Here is a 16,908-nt window from a genome sequence, read left to right as displayed (position 1 = left end):
GCTGAGGATACCTGTTGAGCGAAATTCAAGTTGTTTAATAATTCAGTCAACTCGGCAGATTGTGGCCCTCCTTGTGTGTCGTTGGCCCAGTAGTTGAAGTCACCTACCAGCAAGATCTGACGTGATTAGTTACCAAGTTTGCGACTTGTTCCCCCAATATATGAGGAAATAGGGGCATGTGTTGTGGGGGTCTGTAGAGTAGAACACATATGAGCGGGCCTGAGTCGGACTCAAGTTTCATTACAACATTATCTACTGTGGGGAGGCAGAGTGGGGTAAGGGCAGTGAATTTGAGATCCTTGTGGATAATGACCACCCATTTTGCCTGGTGGACGGTTAGTTTGAAGAATGTAATACTCATTAGGTAACGCTGCCAAGATGTCGGCACTCTAGTTACACCCTCAGTGGCACTAGGGTGGCCAGGTGCAGAGAGCTGAGGCCCAGTGTTATCCAATGGGGGATAGGGGGCCTCCGGTTGATGGCTGCTGACTAGCAGGCCACTTGGTTGTTGGAGCAAAGCTCCTGGACTTTAGATCAGGGCAAATGGGGAAACAAATTAGCACCAAAGGTGCACCCTCAGCGGTACTAGGGCGGCCGGGTGCAGAGTGCTGTTTTGACATCGGACGCCCTGTTGTTTTCAATGGAGATCCTCCGGTTAGGAAAGACACTGCAGGCTTGGGGACGAAGGTCTTCTGGGTGCGACCACCACTTCGAGAGGTAAGTTGGGAAGTTAGGGGTTGGTTAGGCACCGTCGGTTTGGGCACACAAGGCCGTGGGGTGTCGGGTGCAGGGGTGCCTTTTAGGGTCAGATCTTCTTAGCAGCTCCTGGTTGCGGTTAGGGGGCAATTCTGGATTTAGTCTGCAGGCGTCGGCTGGAGACTTGATGCAGGTCAGGGGTCGCCGTATCTTGGCTCAGGATCTCTTCGTGGTGTTTGCCCACTCGAGCTCAGGCCATGAACGGCGGGTGCAGAGTGGGGCAGAACCGCCGTGTCCGGCCGGAGCCAGATGTTGCAGATGAAAAAAATCCAGTATTCACGGGAAACAGAGTCATTGTAGTTGAAGGTAGGCAAGTCCTTCAGGGGTTTCGAGGTTGCTGGTTTCAGAACACACCGGGATTTCGCAGGAGCAGGTTCAAGGGGGGAGACAGGCCGACAGGGCTGGGGCCAAGTCGGTAGGCATCTTTCTCTTGTTTTCTGCTGCACGGCTGTTCGGTCCTTCTTCCAGGTTCTTGTCTGAGGAAGCAAGGTTCAGGGCTGCCCCCAAATACTGGATTTAGGGGTGTTACACGTAGGTAAAAGGTAGGGACCAGTGGGTCTCTTCCCTGGGGTGGGTACACCCCCTATTATGGCACCTTCCAGTGGGAGGGGGGCATGAGCCTGTCCCTGGTTGGCTGAGTCCCCCCATCTTCAAGATGGCGTGCACTGAGAGTTGTGCTTCACCTCGCCTCCCCCACCTGAGGGGTGGAGTTGGCAGTGGCGGACACACCTCTCTTCCTCACTTGTTTTTCCAGCCGGTTCTCCCACCCAAAGTGGGGGTCAAAACCAGTGCGGACCAGTTGCTGAGAGCAGCAAGTGGTCTGGGGAAGCTCACAAAGGCAGCAAGCCTTTGAAGCTTCCCCTTCATCAACCCTGCCTATCCTGGGGGAGGAGGCTTGGCACCTCGTCCCAGAATGTGCATTGTTTCAGGCCCCAAAGAGCAGCAGGCTCTCGACCCAGGGGTCCAGAAACATGTCTGGTATTGGCAGCTGAAAGCAGCCACTCAGCCTGGACACTAGTTGTAGGTTAGTTTTCAGGGGGCATCTCTAAGATGCCCTGTGTGTGCATTTTTCATTAAATCCCACACTGGCATCAGTGTGGGTTTAATGTGCTGAGAGGTTTGGTACCAAACTTCTCAGTTTTCAGTGTAGCCATTATGGTGCTGTGGAGTTCGTAATGACAAACTACCTGCACCATATACTCTTAATGGCAGCACTGCTCTTACAATGTCTATGAATGGACTTAGACACTATAGAGGTGTAGGGCTCATGCACTGTACTGTCACTACTGGTATAGTGCACCCAGCTAGAGGGGTAACTGATCTATGCCATGGCAGTGGGTTGTAGGCATGGCATGTCGACTCTTCACTTTGTTCCGCACCAAAACATGCAGCCTGCAAAGGCAGCGTGTGTGTCTCTAATGGTGGCAAATGTTATGTTATGTTATGTTATGTTATGTTATGTTATGTTATGTTATGTTATGTTACTGATTTTTGTATCGCGCACAGCTGCCCCAGCAAAGGGGCGTCCTGGCGCCAAAGGTGAACACAACAGCACAGTATGCAGTGGGATTACTTTGTTTTATTAAAAAGAAACGTTTTAATAGCCCCTCTAAACCTGGTTAGATTATCCACAGCACGGATATCAGCGGGAAGGGCATTCCAGAGCTGGGCAGCTACCACTCGAAAGGAGCGGCCACCCGTCCTGGTCAACCGAAAGCGAGGAACCACCGCCAAGTTCTGGCCCAAGGATCTCAACGAGCGAGAGGGAATGTACGGAGTAAGGAGATTCATAAGGATAGGAGGGGCCAAGCCCTTCAAAATTTTGAAGGCCAGGCACAACACCTTAAACTCAATACGCCGCACAACAGGTAGCCAGTGAAGAGTATTTAATACTCCGGACACTGAGCAGTGTTTGGGCAACCCAAATATTGCTCTTGCGGCGGCATTCTGCACTCGTTGTAGCCGCGCAAGTTCAGCCTTGTTCGTGCCTGCGAGCAGCGCACTAGCATAGTCTATTCTAGATAGAACCGAGGCCTGGACCACCAGCTGTCTCGTACTGGCGTCAAAAAATTTGAGCACCGGCCTAATACTCCTGATGATGCCAAAACAAGAGGCAGCAACCTTCTTCGTATGGCAGGTGAAACTAAGTGCCGGGTCAAGCCATACCCCAAGGTTCTTTAGCTCCAATACCGGAGAGGGGGTCACACCTAGCTCAGAAGGCCACCAACTTTCCTTCCAACAGCCAGGACGCGTACCGAACACCATCACCTCAGTCTTCTTGGTGTTCAATTGGAGACAGTTCTGATTCATCCAATTGGCCACCGAACGCAGCCCCTCACAGAAGTTGCGGGCATCCATAGCTGAGTCCCCGCTTAGTGTGACCGCCAGCTGCGTGTCATCCGCGTAGGAAACCAGTGTCAGGCCCCAGCTTTTGACAATAGCAGCCAGCGGCCTCACATAAAGATTAAAAAGAGTGGGGCTCAGAGATGAGCCCTGAGGGACCCCAGTCGTGAGCTGGTGAGAGGTGGACTTACCGGGTGGTATTGCTACCCGGAAGGATCTGTTGGAGAGAAAGGAGCGGAACCATCCTAATGCCAAACCCCTAACCCCAGCTTCCTCTAGCCGCCGCAGCAAAATGTCATGGGACACCGTATCAAAGGCGGCACTCAGGTCTAACAAAAGGAGTGCCGCTGTGTGTCCGGTGTCCAGCACGGAGCGCAGATGTTCAACCATGTATAACAGGGCAGTCTCCGTGCTATGAGCTTTACGGAAACCATTTTGCGTGGGGTCCAAGATATTAGCTTTATCCAGATGGTCCGCCAGGATCCCATTCACATGAGTTTCGATGACTTTAGCAGCCCACGGCAACAAGGAGATGGGGCGGTAGTTCTCAGGTTTAGTGGGGTCGAGGGTAGGCTTTTTCAGGATGGGAGTAACTACCGCTTCCTTCCACTTGGTAGGAACAGTTGCTGACCCCAGGGACAAATTAATGAGGGAAAGCAAGGGAGCACGACAAATATCCTGCAGGTTTTTAAATAGGACCGGTTTGAGGGGGTCTGCCGGAGAGCCAGATTTAATTTTCTGGCTCAAGAAGTCAAAACCCTCCTCTGATAGGGGGGCGAGACAGTCCAGGATCACATCCTTGGACTCAGGGCAATCAGCTGGTTTGGAGCTGTGCATGGCAATAGGTAAGGTTTGATAGATAGCTTGCACCTTCTGCACAAAGAACAAGGCCAAGCGCTCACAATGGGAATCAGTGCATATTTCAGCCGCAGGGTTCCTCTTATTTATAAGGTCCTTTAGGACCTTAAATATTAATTTTGAGGGGTTCGGACTATTCCGAAACTCCTGCGCATAGAAAGCTGCGCGTGTACGACACACCGCTCTGTGATATGCCTTGGAGGTAGTGAGGTAGCTGATCTTAAGCGCGGGATCATAGGCTTTCCTCCATCGCCTTTCCGCTTGCCTACATTCTCTCTTGAGAGACGCCAGTGTCTCGTCATACCACGGGCTATGGGCCTTAGTCCGGCAATTGGAACGTACACAGGGAATAAGAGAGTCCAAAGCAGACTCAATCCAAGTGCAGAATGCATCATACCCACTGTCCACGTCAGCGAAGAGGGGTAGGGGAGTGTTTCCTAAAAAACTATAAAAATCATCAAGCTTTAATTTACACCACTGGCGGGACAAAGATGTTTTATTCTGAGTCACGTGCAGAGGATCTGCCACCGGGAGAACTGCTTTCACCAACATATGATCTGTCCAGGCCAGCTGGACAGGGTGGCCTAGAGTAATCTCCTCTAAGGAAGTAAAAAACGGGTCCAGTATATGACCCCCAGAATGGGAGGGGGACATCACTCTCTGTGTAAGCTGCAAAGCTTCCAGATCTGCTAGACAACTCCTGATGGAGGCTTGGGAGGGACAGTCGAAATGCAAATTAAGGTCGCCAACCACATTAAAATTTGCACAGCCGAGAGCTTCTAAGCTAATGACGTCCGGGAGAGCAGCCCTAAATGCCGCATCGCAGCCCGGAGGCCGATAAATTAAAAGACCAGAAAAGCTAAAACAAGGAGATAGCGAAATTCTGAAGCGAGCGCATTCACAACCTGGAAGTGTTAATGCTTTCCAATCGCATGGAAAACGCCGTTTCACTGCCATAGCGATCCCACCGCCTCTCGAACCGCGATTGAGCGTTACCACGGTATACTCAGGGGGGAAGGCAAGATTTAAAATCGCAGTGTCATCGTCTTGTAACCATGTCTCAGTCATAAACATCACGTCAGGGGAGTCATTGGTGACCATGTCAAAGATCTCCGCCTGATGTTTAACCAGAGATCTGACATTTAGGCTGTATATGCTGGCCGTGTTCCCCTCCAACGCGCTCAATTGCCGAGCTGAAATATGGCTAGAGCGAATGCGAACTGGGGGCGACAGATGCCAGCAACAGCAAGTACACCGATAAGGACCCCTTAATGGTGCTACAGGCGGAAATGGACAGGCGACGCAGAGGTCACGAATGGCCAATAAGTCAGCTCTATCATACCTATAGGACGAAGTAGCCATAGTTAAAATAAAGAGTCTGCCGCGCCCTGCGCCTCCTTAGCGCTGACGGGCGCAGACGGGCAGGACTCTGGCTTGACTCAGGCGCGAGTCAGGCGCTACCGCTGCGCGTCCCCGCTGCGCGCCAATACGAGCTTTAAATAGGCAGAGAGGCGTAGCCGCGGCGCTGGAGCGCTAACCCCAGAGCCCAGGAAGTGCAATTCGCCCTCAGCAAGATGGCGGCGGCGCGTCACGTGACCCCGTGAGCCCGGACCCGCAAAATGCGGTGCTTCAAACAATTATGGTGCGAGCAAGGGCCAGGGGGGGGGCGCAGCTATTAAAAGCAGGGGAAACGAACAAAAATGAAATCAAATCAGAAACCAGGGAGGATTTAAAAGTTCCTTCAGCAGGCACTACAGTGCGCGCAGCGCGAAGCCCTCGCACAGCGTGGTGTTACCTTTAGAGGCAGACACACCTCCTCACTCACCTTAAGTAGGCAGAGAGGCGTAGCCGCGGCGCTGGAGCGCTAACCCCAGAGCCCAGGAAGTGCAATTCGCCCTCAGCAAGTTGGCGGCGGCGCGTCACGTGACCCCGTGAGCCCGGACCCGCGAAATGCGGTGCTTCAAACAATTATGGTGCGAGCAAGGGCCAGGGGGGGGCGCAGCTATTAAAAGCAGGGGAAACGAACAAAAATGAAATCAAATCAGAAACCAGGGAGGATTTAAAAGTTCCTTCAGCAGGCACTACAGTGCGCGCAGCGCGAAGCCCTCGCACAGCGTGGTGTTACCTTTAGAGGCAGACACACCTCCTCACTCACCTTAAGTAGGCAGAGAGGCGTAGCCGCGGCGCTGGAGCGCTAACCCCAGAGCCCAGGAAGTGCAATTCGCCCTCAGCAAGATGGCGGCGGCGCGTCACGTGACCCCGTGAGCCCGGACCCGCGAAATGCGGTGCTTCAAACAATTATGGTGCGAGCAAGGGCCAGGGGGGGGCGCAGCTATTAAAAGCAGGGGAAACGAACAAAAATGAAATCAAATCAGAAACCAGGGAGGATTTAAAAGTTCCTTCAGCAGGCACTACAGTGCGCGCAGCGCGAAGCCCTCGCACAGCGTGGTGTTACCTTTAGAGGCAGACACACCTCCTCACTCACCTTAAGTAGGCAGAGAGGCGTAGCCGCGGCGCTGGAGCGCTAACCCCAGAGCCCAGGAAGTGCAATTCGCCCTCAGCAAGATGGCGGCGGCGCGTCACGTGACCCCGTGAGCCCGGACCCGCGAAATGCGGTGCTTCAAACAATTATGGTGCGAGCAAGGGCCAGGGGGGGGCGCAGCTATTAAAAGCAGGGGAAACGAACAAAAATGAAATCAAATCAGAAACCAGGGAGGATTTAAAAGTTCCTTCAGCAGGCACTACAGTGCGCGCAGCGCGAAGCCCTCGCACAGCGTGGTGTTAAGCCCTTAGAGGTCTTACCTGGTCACAGTGCCCTGGGTACCTGTGGTACCATTTACCAGGGGCTGACTTGTGGCCGGAGATGCCAATTGCTTTAGTTTGGGGGAAAGAACACAGGCCCTGGGAACCTGATTGGCAGGAACGCAGGGCACATCAAGTACAAGTGCATCAGTAGTCTGGCAAAATGTAGGGGGGTTACTGCAACAGAAACCTACTTTCCTACAACTCCACAACACACAATTCCACAACTAACTATTCCAATACAACCCACATAATTTCACTCCACACCACACACGCCCATTACACACCATTGGGGAACATGGCGGCAGGCTGAGGCTTAGTCACAGGTGCGTCCACTTTCCCTCCCCGGTATGCTGTGATGTGATTGCAGACGACAAGCTGAGCAGGGCTACACTGAACCCCTTTTGTTTTTAACTTTTCCTACCTTTTTTGCGGATGTACATTCTGTTTTAAGGGGATTGTAGCTGAGCCGGTAGAGGAGCAGGACCTGGAGTGCATAAGCTGATACTTGACTCAGCAGGCGGGTGCTGCCAGTGTTTTGTGGTTGCATGGCTGTAGTTGGAGGTATCACCAGGTAGGCGCACATAGGAGTTTCTAGCGAGGCGTAGGAAGGCTGGAACAGTGCGTGCTTGAATAGTAAGTAGCCGTGTAACCTGGCAGGAGCTGCTGAAGGTGCTGCTGGAAAGGAATCTTAATGTTTGTAATGGAAGTGATTACAGAAAGAGTAACACAATCCTTCTGGTGTTAAGATCCCAGGTAACCCGCACAAAATTATTTCCTGCAAAAAGTAGGCAAATATGAGGGTGGTGAGCTGGAATTCCCCTGTGCTGAGTATACATTTGGGAATAAGGTTTTTAAGAGGGGGGTCCCAAAAATATATGGTCAAGGACCAAGACTAGTACAAGTACAACGAAAGATACCAGTTAAGGTCTAGCAAGCTATCTCCATCTCTAGAATTAGCATGCACCACCCATCAAGGAACTATAGTTAAGGAGGGGAATTCCAAAACTTGGTTTCCCTGCAGAATAGATCTAGGAATATAGGAGGAACTTATATTAAGAAGAAGCTCTGCAATGGAAAATCACCAAGACTAGCTAAGCAAATAACACCAACTCCTCCCCGAGATCGTACTTGGTCATTAAAACGACAGGCAAAAGTAACACCAAAGTATATCAAGTAATTTCAGGGGAAGAATTTGATGTGGTGCTACAAATATCAAACAGTTTTGCCCCACTACAAAAGTTAGAAACAGATACAAAAGTCAGTGAGGGGTCCTGACAAGTCCCTCCACAGAAGCCATTAATGCCCCTTCTTGCTTCTGGACTGAGCACAAACAGCTTTACAGGACTCACACCTCCCTTCATCGAAGTTTCCATATCACAGTCAAGAAAGGTAGGGCATGAAATGGAAAATGTAACTGATGGAAGTAGTCAGAGAGATGAAGATCAGGTTTGATGTTTCAGAAAACAATCAAAAAGTGATACATGACTCCTTTCAAAGGTTATCAGATACAACTGATGACTTAACAGCAAAACCAGCAACATTAGAAGGGGACATGTCTAAAGCCACCGCAGGCATCAAAATAAATTCCTGTGGACTAGCAGAGCTTAGAGTTTTAAAAAAAACTACCCAGGCTACATTGGAGAGGTTAGAGAACCAAACAAGGCAGGATAACATTCGGATTAATAACATCCCTGAGAGTATTGAAAGGCAGGATATCGAAACAATTGTGATCAGTTAGTTTAAGATGGTCTCTTTAAGGGAACATACCGAGCAGATTTGGAGGCAGGATCCAGAGAGTTCACCGGGATCCTTATTGCACGAGTCTCAGAAGGACAAAATCATGGAAAATGTTGGTCAATTTCCAAATTTTTCTAGGTAAAGAAGCAATGTTTGCTAAGGCACTTAAGATGAAGGAGGTGATGTTTCAGGGGTTTTCATGCTCTATACAATCAGATGTGGGCCGAGATATGAGGGAGAGGAGGTGAAGGTTGGGGAAGAGGGTGACTATGTTTAAGGAATGGGGGGCAAATGCAAAGTTGAAATTTCGAACTACCTTAAAAGTTATGTGGCAAAATAAAATGCACACCATTAGTAACCAGAAAGACGCCAACCTATTGAAGCAAATCCAGCAGGGAAATCAAATTTGACTATATGAGCCGACTGAACTAGGTACGAGAGGGCAGTTCAGTGAACAATTACAGAATGGTGTTGCAAGGTGTAAGCACAAGCTGGGGTTCAGAATCACATTGGTATGTTCACACAGAGACTACAGCAACAATGGTAGAGGGAGAGCAAGGGGGTACCTAAATGGCTGGCCAGCCAAGGATGAAGAGATAGCTGAGGAAAAGGGAGGGTTTCACAGGGTGGCTTCACAAAAAGGGAGGAATTAGGGGCGAGGTTGCATGGGGTGAGGATCATTCAGGAGAAAGAGTTTAAAAAGCCTCTACACCATGACTCTGATGTAATAAATATATGTAAAAAGTGAAACATTTAATAGCAGTTGTATGGTAGAGGGGGCTGCTCTGGTGAGTCAATAACATTATAAGATCAACAGACATGATTAATAAAAGCATCAAATTTTTGCCATGGAATGTAAATGGAATTAGGTTAAATCCGACAACTGAAAGAACAGGGAGATAATGTTATGTTTTTGAAGGAAACAGATTTATCAGAAAAAAAACAAAAATGTGAAATTTCTAGACAGAAGTGGGTATGAGAGGTGATCAGCACAACTCAGCCAAGTGGGATGAAGGGGGTTACTATCTTAATTGTACAACAGACAGAAATACAGACACTACGGTCAGTGTTACATTTAAGAGGTAGATGGGCAATAGCTGAATTGAGGGATGGTGCAACAACATTTCTAAGTGTGGGTTAATATGTTCCTGACTTGGATGACCTGAACCCGCTTAGAGACCTATTTGTTGGAGTCCTGGAATACAGGGATCCAATTATATGACAAGAGGAGATGTTAATATTTTTATGAATTATTCCTCAGACAGGGCTAACCCTAGGGCAGGAAAAAGCTCCCACAAGACGACTAGTAGCTTGCAGACCTAGGTCTGACAGATGTTTGGCGAGAGAAGATGGGTGACCAAAGAGTTTACTCTTTCTGTAGAACCCACATTCAGAGCTTGAGATCAGATTACTGGTTTGTGGACAGTAAACTGATACCAAAAGCAGGACAAATTAAATATATCCCAACACTTGTGTCGGATCATAAACCAGTGGAGTTAGAGTTGGAGACTGATGAGTGAATGTGTCCACAGTGTGTCCTTTTCTTTGTGCCACTATCAGGGTTCAGGCAGAGTATGTCACCCGGGTCCAACAGTTCTATCAGAATCTCACGGCTAGAGTTCTTTGCTTTGGTAGCTCCACCAAATGAATACAGATCTGTGGCACCCGCAAGGGATGTCCACTCTCACCACTGCTCTTCTCGATCTATATTGAACCCTATATCCAAGCCCTGAATAGCTCTAGGGACATGTATCAGTTGCGGATTCACCAACTTGAGCTGAAAGTGCTTGCTTATGCAGACAATATTACTGTTTTGACTTCTGCCACTGAGGGCTCTTTTGCTGCTGTCTAAAAAATGGCAAGCAAATATGGGGCTATCTCTGGGTATAAACTCAACCATGATAAGACTCTGATTTTAGCAAACACTGCTCTTTCTCGATATGATAGTTGCTGGGTCAACACGGCTACTTATTTAGTGGAACAAACCTTTTAGAAAATGGAAGAGGTATTGGAGTCAAATTTCGGCTCACTCTTTATCAGAACCACAGAGGTATTTAGTAAGTGGAACTTCATACATACCGGCATAATAGGAAGGTGTAATCTTCTAAAAATGATTAATTTGCTTCGCTATTTATATATTTTTTGCTGCATACCCCGGTATGTATCTAAACATTTGTTTCATAAATAGAGCCATGTGGCAAGAATTTATATGGGGGGAAATAAGCCTGGGGCCAGTATACAATTGCTATAGAGGTCATGGCTGGAGGGAGGTTTTTCGCTACCAGATTTATGAGCATACTAACTAGTGGCATCCCTATCCCACCTTGTCAAGGTGTTGGGGTGTAATTCACAGGGTTAGGCCATCTGTTTCCAGAATATCTTTCTTGGGGGGCAGATATCGCCCCATAAAGCAGTATCATCAATACTGTCTACTTAAAGAGGACTAATTTTAAGATGCAGCGGGTCTTCCATTCTATCTGGGCCTACCTGAAAGTGTGAATCTTGGGCATTTCCCTGTTTAATACATGCTCTTATTTAGGCTACAACCCTAATTTTTCCAGCCATGTACTTGAGAGCTTTATGGAATGTTGGTAGGCATCCCACTTTTTACATTGGGCTCTTTTTATGAGGGCAATTGCTTTCTCTCTTTTGAGATACTATCTTCTCTTCACATTCTGGTTTCTTCAGCGATCTTCAAATCCAGCACTTTCTCATGGGTCTGAAGGTGAACGATCTTCATTGCTCTTCGAATGCCTTCCTTGAATATCTGTGGCATGGTCTGACAAAGAAGGGCATCAGTCTAACAATTCCTTTTGCCGAGGTTCAATGACAGCCCAATCCCTTTCAGCTAATAGCCGATAAGTGGAGCCAACATCTTGTTGGGGTTCAAGTTGCCTCTGATAAAATGAGATGCAAAAACGCTTTCTCACATACAGTTTTAAATGTTTCCTGGTTTTAAACACATCAGTTCCAATTTTTAAAGAATTTTTACTACACCCCTTATCATTTATTTACCTTGATTTTTAGGCAGGGTTCTAAGTGTTACTGATGTTCTAAAGACAGGGCAGATTTGGTTAACATTTTTGCTACCTGCCTTGCTATCTCCTATTATAGGCAGACAGTCTTTGGGAAGCTTAATCGGTTCTGTCCGATCACTTTGAGGTAGGAACCAAAACTAATTGTGTTGGGCCATTCACCTCATGCTTCTGGTCATCTGAGCGCCATTTACTTTTTTGATATCGCTCTAGCTCGATTGATTCTGGCGCATCATTGGTTATTAGTTCAGGCCCCCAATCCTATGCTTTGGTGGCATGAATTTATCAACAAAGTCCTTCTCAAGTGCTGGATCTTCGATAACGATGAGTGATGCACTAGACTTAGGAAGAAATGGGATACATTTAGGGGATTCTGGGTGGGTTCTCAGTCTGGTCATGACCACCTACCTTCATAGATATCTGTTTTCCTTCTATACTCCTTTCTTTGGTTCCCTTTTTGGGTGGTTCATATAGCTACATCCCTCATGGTTCATTGTAGCACTTATTTTTCACTCTAACCAATGACTCTGTACTGTGGCACTATTGCATCTCATTTAAGAAACAAAAGACCTCAATAAATAATGTTTAAAAAAAGCAAGAGAGAATGTGTCCACAGCGGGTTAGATGAACTATGGAGCAGAGGTTCTCTAGTATCTTTATTCCATCTTGTGGAAGATTTCTGAAGAGAGCTTTTGTATGGAAGGATATGCTTTCTGTTGAGACTTGGTAATCATAGCTTCCAGCTTCCATCCTCACTAAAGAAGTTATCTTCTTCAAAGGCTATCTAAGAAAGGTTTGCAACAAAGTGAAATAGAGGCTCAGAAGGCTGTAGCTCAAATTATATCAGAAGAGACATCTGCTAAGTAATTGCTTGCTGTCCTGTTTGCATAAGGATGTTTGAATACTCTGTTCCCTCCTGAATAGCCACTGATAGCTGTTTTTGACTATTTTAATTACTCTCTCCCTACCACCCTGTGAAGATCAGCCCAACTTCAAAGCAGGAGCTTATGTCAACTAAAAACAGGGCCTTGTTGAATTTAGAAAGTTTGTTTAGGAGGTTCTGCGCTGTTTATTATGTAATTAGTGTAGGCAAAAGCAACATTCAGAATAATGTGATTACTAGTAAGTAATTGAAGCAAAAGGGAGAAGGAAGGGGGTGTTCAGGAAGCACAGCAGAGACATTTGCGACAGAATGGGGTAGCCTAAATTGGCAGTAGGAAGCGCCGAATAGTGCCTTTTTGAGTGCAACAAAAGATATTCTATTGCCAGTCCTGACAAAACTGAAGAATTGCTGGCTTGAGTCGCTGTGTTCAGGATTGGGAAAGATGGTCACCTGACCTGTTATACTGCCTGCTTGGACACGTCTCTGCCAGTAAACTGTCTGCTGAATAAGACTTCTCTAAGGAGTTTGTATTAGAAAGTTGTGCAAGCTTTTGATCCGGAGTGAGGAGCTGAACGCAGAGAACAATGTAAAAAAGTGGAGTTTGTGTTTAATGTTGCTACTGCATTCTGTACTATGTTAACTTCAATGAAGAGTCTCAATGCACAGTTGCACACATTGGATATTTCACAATTGTCATGAAGCTTTGTTTATTATTTTACTCACTTTTTTGATATTTTCTTCTTGTTGTAATATTTGATCCTTGATCACTCATCATTTAATCAGCATTTTGCATAGCAACAATTTTTTTTAAACTATGCTTGGTTTGTTTTGTATTTATTTGTTTATTGGTTTGGTGTTTGGTCATGCTGGTACATATTACCTCCAAGGTTTTTCTTGTCACTCAGGCTAATCGATTAACAGTGAGCAAAGGATGCCACAATGGAAAACTATTTACACCGGTGGGCTGGATTGTTTGTCGAGACCCAACATTGCTGTTCTTCATAATATCTTATATGCTTCTGATTTATGGGATGCATATTATAATGTTGCTGTCACTTTTCAATATAAATCTATACTTACATCACTCGCCAATGCAGATGCAATCTGGGCTTGCTTAAAGGAACCACTTTCCATAGGGTTGTACTGTGATTTTCTTTCCTTTTTTTCCATATCAAAAACTTCTTTATATTTGACCTGCCATGAAAACGAAGCAAAATTTCTTAGAGTATTATAACATGTGTCCTAAAAGATCTGTCTGTTTCAGCAAAGATAAGAAAAAGGCCTACAATTTCCGAATTTTATATGGACAAAGTCACTCTAGTAATAGAACGCCATTCAAACTGAGATTTAGCGTTTAAAGTGTCTGTGCTGTACAAAGAGGTAGACAAGCTTATCTAATTTATGCAGCATAAAATGGAAATTTTGTTGCACAACTTCAGGCAGCTTTACTTTCATTCATTTCCACTAGAAACAAAATATATGGTAAAACCTTCAAATTATGCAAAATATAAGGCAAATGTGGCAAACCTGTACTTATGAAGTAAAAGCTACAAACACTGAACTCATCACGCCACTGTCTCTCGCCATTGCCAATTGTCTTATTAAAAATGTATACAAAACAGGCAAAAAAACAAACATTCTAATTCCAATTAGTGCCATTGTTATCTGCACATAGAAGCTAACTAAGCCAAAATAAAACATTTAAATGTGGGGCTGCGCCCTGTGCCCAGCCTCACCCTGTGCACGGTAAGCATGGCCGAAGACCGTGCGCAGCATGGGGGGGGGGGGGGGGAGGCTGCCCACAGGGGGTTTGCCATGGTAAAAGATTTTACCTTATATTAAACAAATCTCAGATATCCAGTGAAAGAAACAAAGGTCACATTGTTGTGATCATGGGATGTAACATTTTAAATTCAAACAACCACTGAAATTCACCAGGTTTAATGTATTGATCTAACTAGAACTTGTGCCTACACCATGCTCTCCTTATGGCCTCACAAATTTGACCACTCATAACATGTTCACTAACATCATTGATGACATCACTGATAACATCTCAAATGATATCATTGATGACAACAGCTGGGCATGCTTTTTTGGTCAAAGCCTGCAATTTTGAGAATCACCAGCTTCTCAGCCACAAATCTAAATGTCTTGGTCATACCACAAATCTCATAATCCAAACTGCAGTTTCCATACAATTCAGGATTTGGATGTACAGGTGTATAGTTTAATATCCACTACTCCATTTACACATATGATACTATCACTTTGACTTACTGACTGGCCGGTCGCAGTGCTGGAATCGGAATAAATGTATACAGTAACCCATAAAGGGGTCAAGGTGATGCAGAGGAAAGGGGGTGGAGTCACAAGGGTGGAGCTTGAAAAGCAGAGTCTAACAGTCAACTTATGCATTTATTTAAAAGAATAAATGTACTGCAAAGAAATTAGCAACCATGAGAAATGTGACAGTAAATCTGTTCTAGAATAAAAATAGTAGGTGTCATTTACATTGTATTTGTGTGAGTTCTCATACACACAGATGCATCTGGCATTCTTCAGTGCATGAACATCTCTTACATGGGGGAGGGGGTTGAACAAAGTAACACATCTCTCTCCAAGTCATAATTTTGCACAAATACTTGTGGAGTAATAAGCTGTGTGCTTTGTTCCCTTCCATTGTCTCAATGTATGGGTGTTAGGCTTCAGATGGCTCCCAGCCAGGAAGACTCTTCAAAAAAATAAAGAAGGGCTAATGACCCTTTAAATCACACTTTTGTTTTGGACCTCGCTGGAAGTGGAAAGAAGAGAGCCCCCTGACTGCCTGTGGATTGCTGCTCCGAATAAACGAAAAGCAGACAACATTTTGGGGCTACTAAATGTGTCCTGCTGTCAGAAAATTACACCAGAACAAATTCACCATATTTCTCTAGGTCAGCCAGATCCCAGATCAGCTCAGAAATCGCTGCTGTGACCGGGATGTAGCTGGATCCTCCTATTTTCCAGCACTGGCCAACAGTGGCCAGTCAGGAATTTAACTTTATACGTTCACCTTTTAATGAAAGTAGACAAGCAATGCACTGGAGACAAAAGAAGAATAGTCATTACTGTTTTCATTGGAAAGCGAAACCCAAATACTGTACTTGTTGTCCACGATACAATCTTACCTGGCTGGAGAGCTTGGAAGCTTCCATCGCATGCTCAAAATCAGGCCTGCCAAGAACAGCTGTCTCCTTGTTTAGGTCTCGCCTTCCTTTTTTATACTCAACCTGAAAGAAATACTCCTGTGAATGGAACTTTTACAATTTGAAATTGCTGAATCAAATCCAAAGTGAGTAGTGACCGGCAGGTTTAGAGGTAGTTCTTGGGGAACAGACAATATTGCAAGTGCCTCTTTTGCAACTAAATTGAGAGCGACATGTTTTATTTTAGGAAGATGTGGCCTAGTGGCTAGAGCTACCAACACTGAAACCAGGAATTTCACTTTAATGCCTTTGTGCAATTGGTGGACATTTTTTGTGGACTTACCTAAAGTCTTAATATACCAAATAGAAATAGGTTGCCATGTTGTAGCACTATACCTCATGTGATGAGAAGTTGGTAAGCATCCTCTCATGCCAAGATGGCACAAATGGCAGTTAATTAAAAAATAAAATAAGGGGCTGCACACAAAGGGATAATCCTACAATTTTCTACTACAGCCAACTCTATAACGGGCCTTAAATGATAGGTTAACACTTCATTGCACCAAATATTACTCTTATGTCTCAGACAATCATACACAAAAACCTGTAGCTTATGAGGAAACGATAAAGATGAAAGAGTGCATACATCGCTGATAATCTTTGCTGACTGAGTTGCAAATTTTATGTCGGTTCTATTAAGTACATCCGTGTATCTGTGCATTTCATGAGCATCCTTTTTATAAGAAGCCTGCAAAAAAACACAAGGACAAGTCAGTGAAAAATATTCACATATTGCATTTGCTAACACTTAATGATTTTCTGTTAATAAAGACACGAACAGCTAAAAACCTGCAGACAGAATAGTTAAGACATTTCAACTTCAGAAAAATACAGATTTCATGAGAAGCTTTTGATTTGAAACACGCAAATTCAGTATTATCTGAGTTGAAACACTTTTGTTAGCAAGCATTTTCTACCTACATAAAATTCCCACAGTACTCTTTGACAAACATAAAACATATAAATAGCGTATGTCATACATAGTAGTGTCTACGAAGTAGAACATGAACAATGAATTAGTTTGCCAAAAACAATGAAGGGGATATTACAGCATCTAAAATTAAAACACATATTTCAAGGAGGAAACGTTTGAGAAACATTGCCCTAAATGTTAAACAAAGTTTGTATCCGTGTATTTTAATATAAATAGATTAGAAAGGAAGTCATGTCCCTTTCCAGTTCCTGTGTCTGTATCTTTACACATGACTTATGCCTTAAACACCCAAAGAGAATTATCATAAAA

At 45.4% G+C, this 16,908-nt stretch overlaps 1 protein-coding gene across 6 annotated transcripts in view; it reads right to left on the bottom strand.

The window, feature by feature from the left end:
* Nucleotides 1–16,908, bottom strand: part of NEBL (nebulette) — a 678,034-nt gene that overhangs the window by 189,171 nt on the left and 471,955 nt on the right. For 4 of the 6 annotated variants that reach the window (XM_085630816.1, XM_085630817.1, XM_085630818.1 and 1 more), the window contains 3 exons: nucleotides 16,252–16,353; nucleotides 15,588–15,689; nucleotides 13,498–13,611 (listed from right to left, as the gene is read on the bottom strand). The exons of the other annotated variants lie outside the window; for them this stretch is intronic. In XM_085630816.1, coding sequence (XP_085486942.1) covers nucleotides 13,498–13,611; nucleotides 15,588–15,689; nucleotides 16,252–16,353 — 318 coding nt within the window. The remainder of the gene's footprint in view (nucleotides 1–13,497; nucleotides 13,612–15,587; nucleotides 15,690–16,251; nucleotides 16,354–16,908) is intronic. 6 annotated transcript variants of the gene reach the window in all.

The sequence above is a fragment of the Triturus cristatus genome, chromosome 10, assembly GCF_964204655.1.
Source record: "Triturus cristatus chromosome 10, aTriCri1.1, whole genome shotgun sequence".
In the NCBI taxonomy this organism is placed as follows: domain Eukaryota; kingdom Metazoa; phylum Chordata; class Amphibia; order Caudata; family Salamandridae; genus Triturus; species Triturus cristatus.
This window is presented reverse-complemented; position numbering and strand designations above follow the sequence as displayed.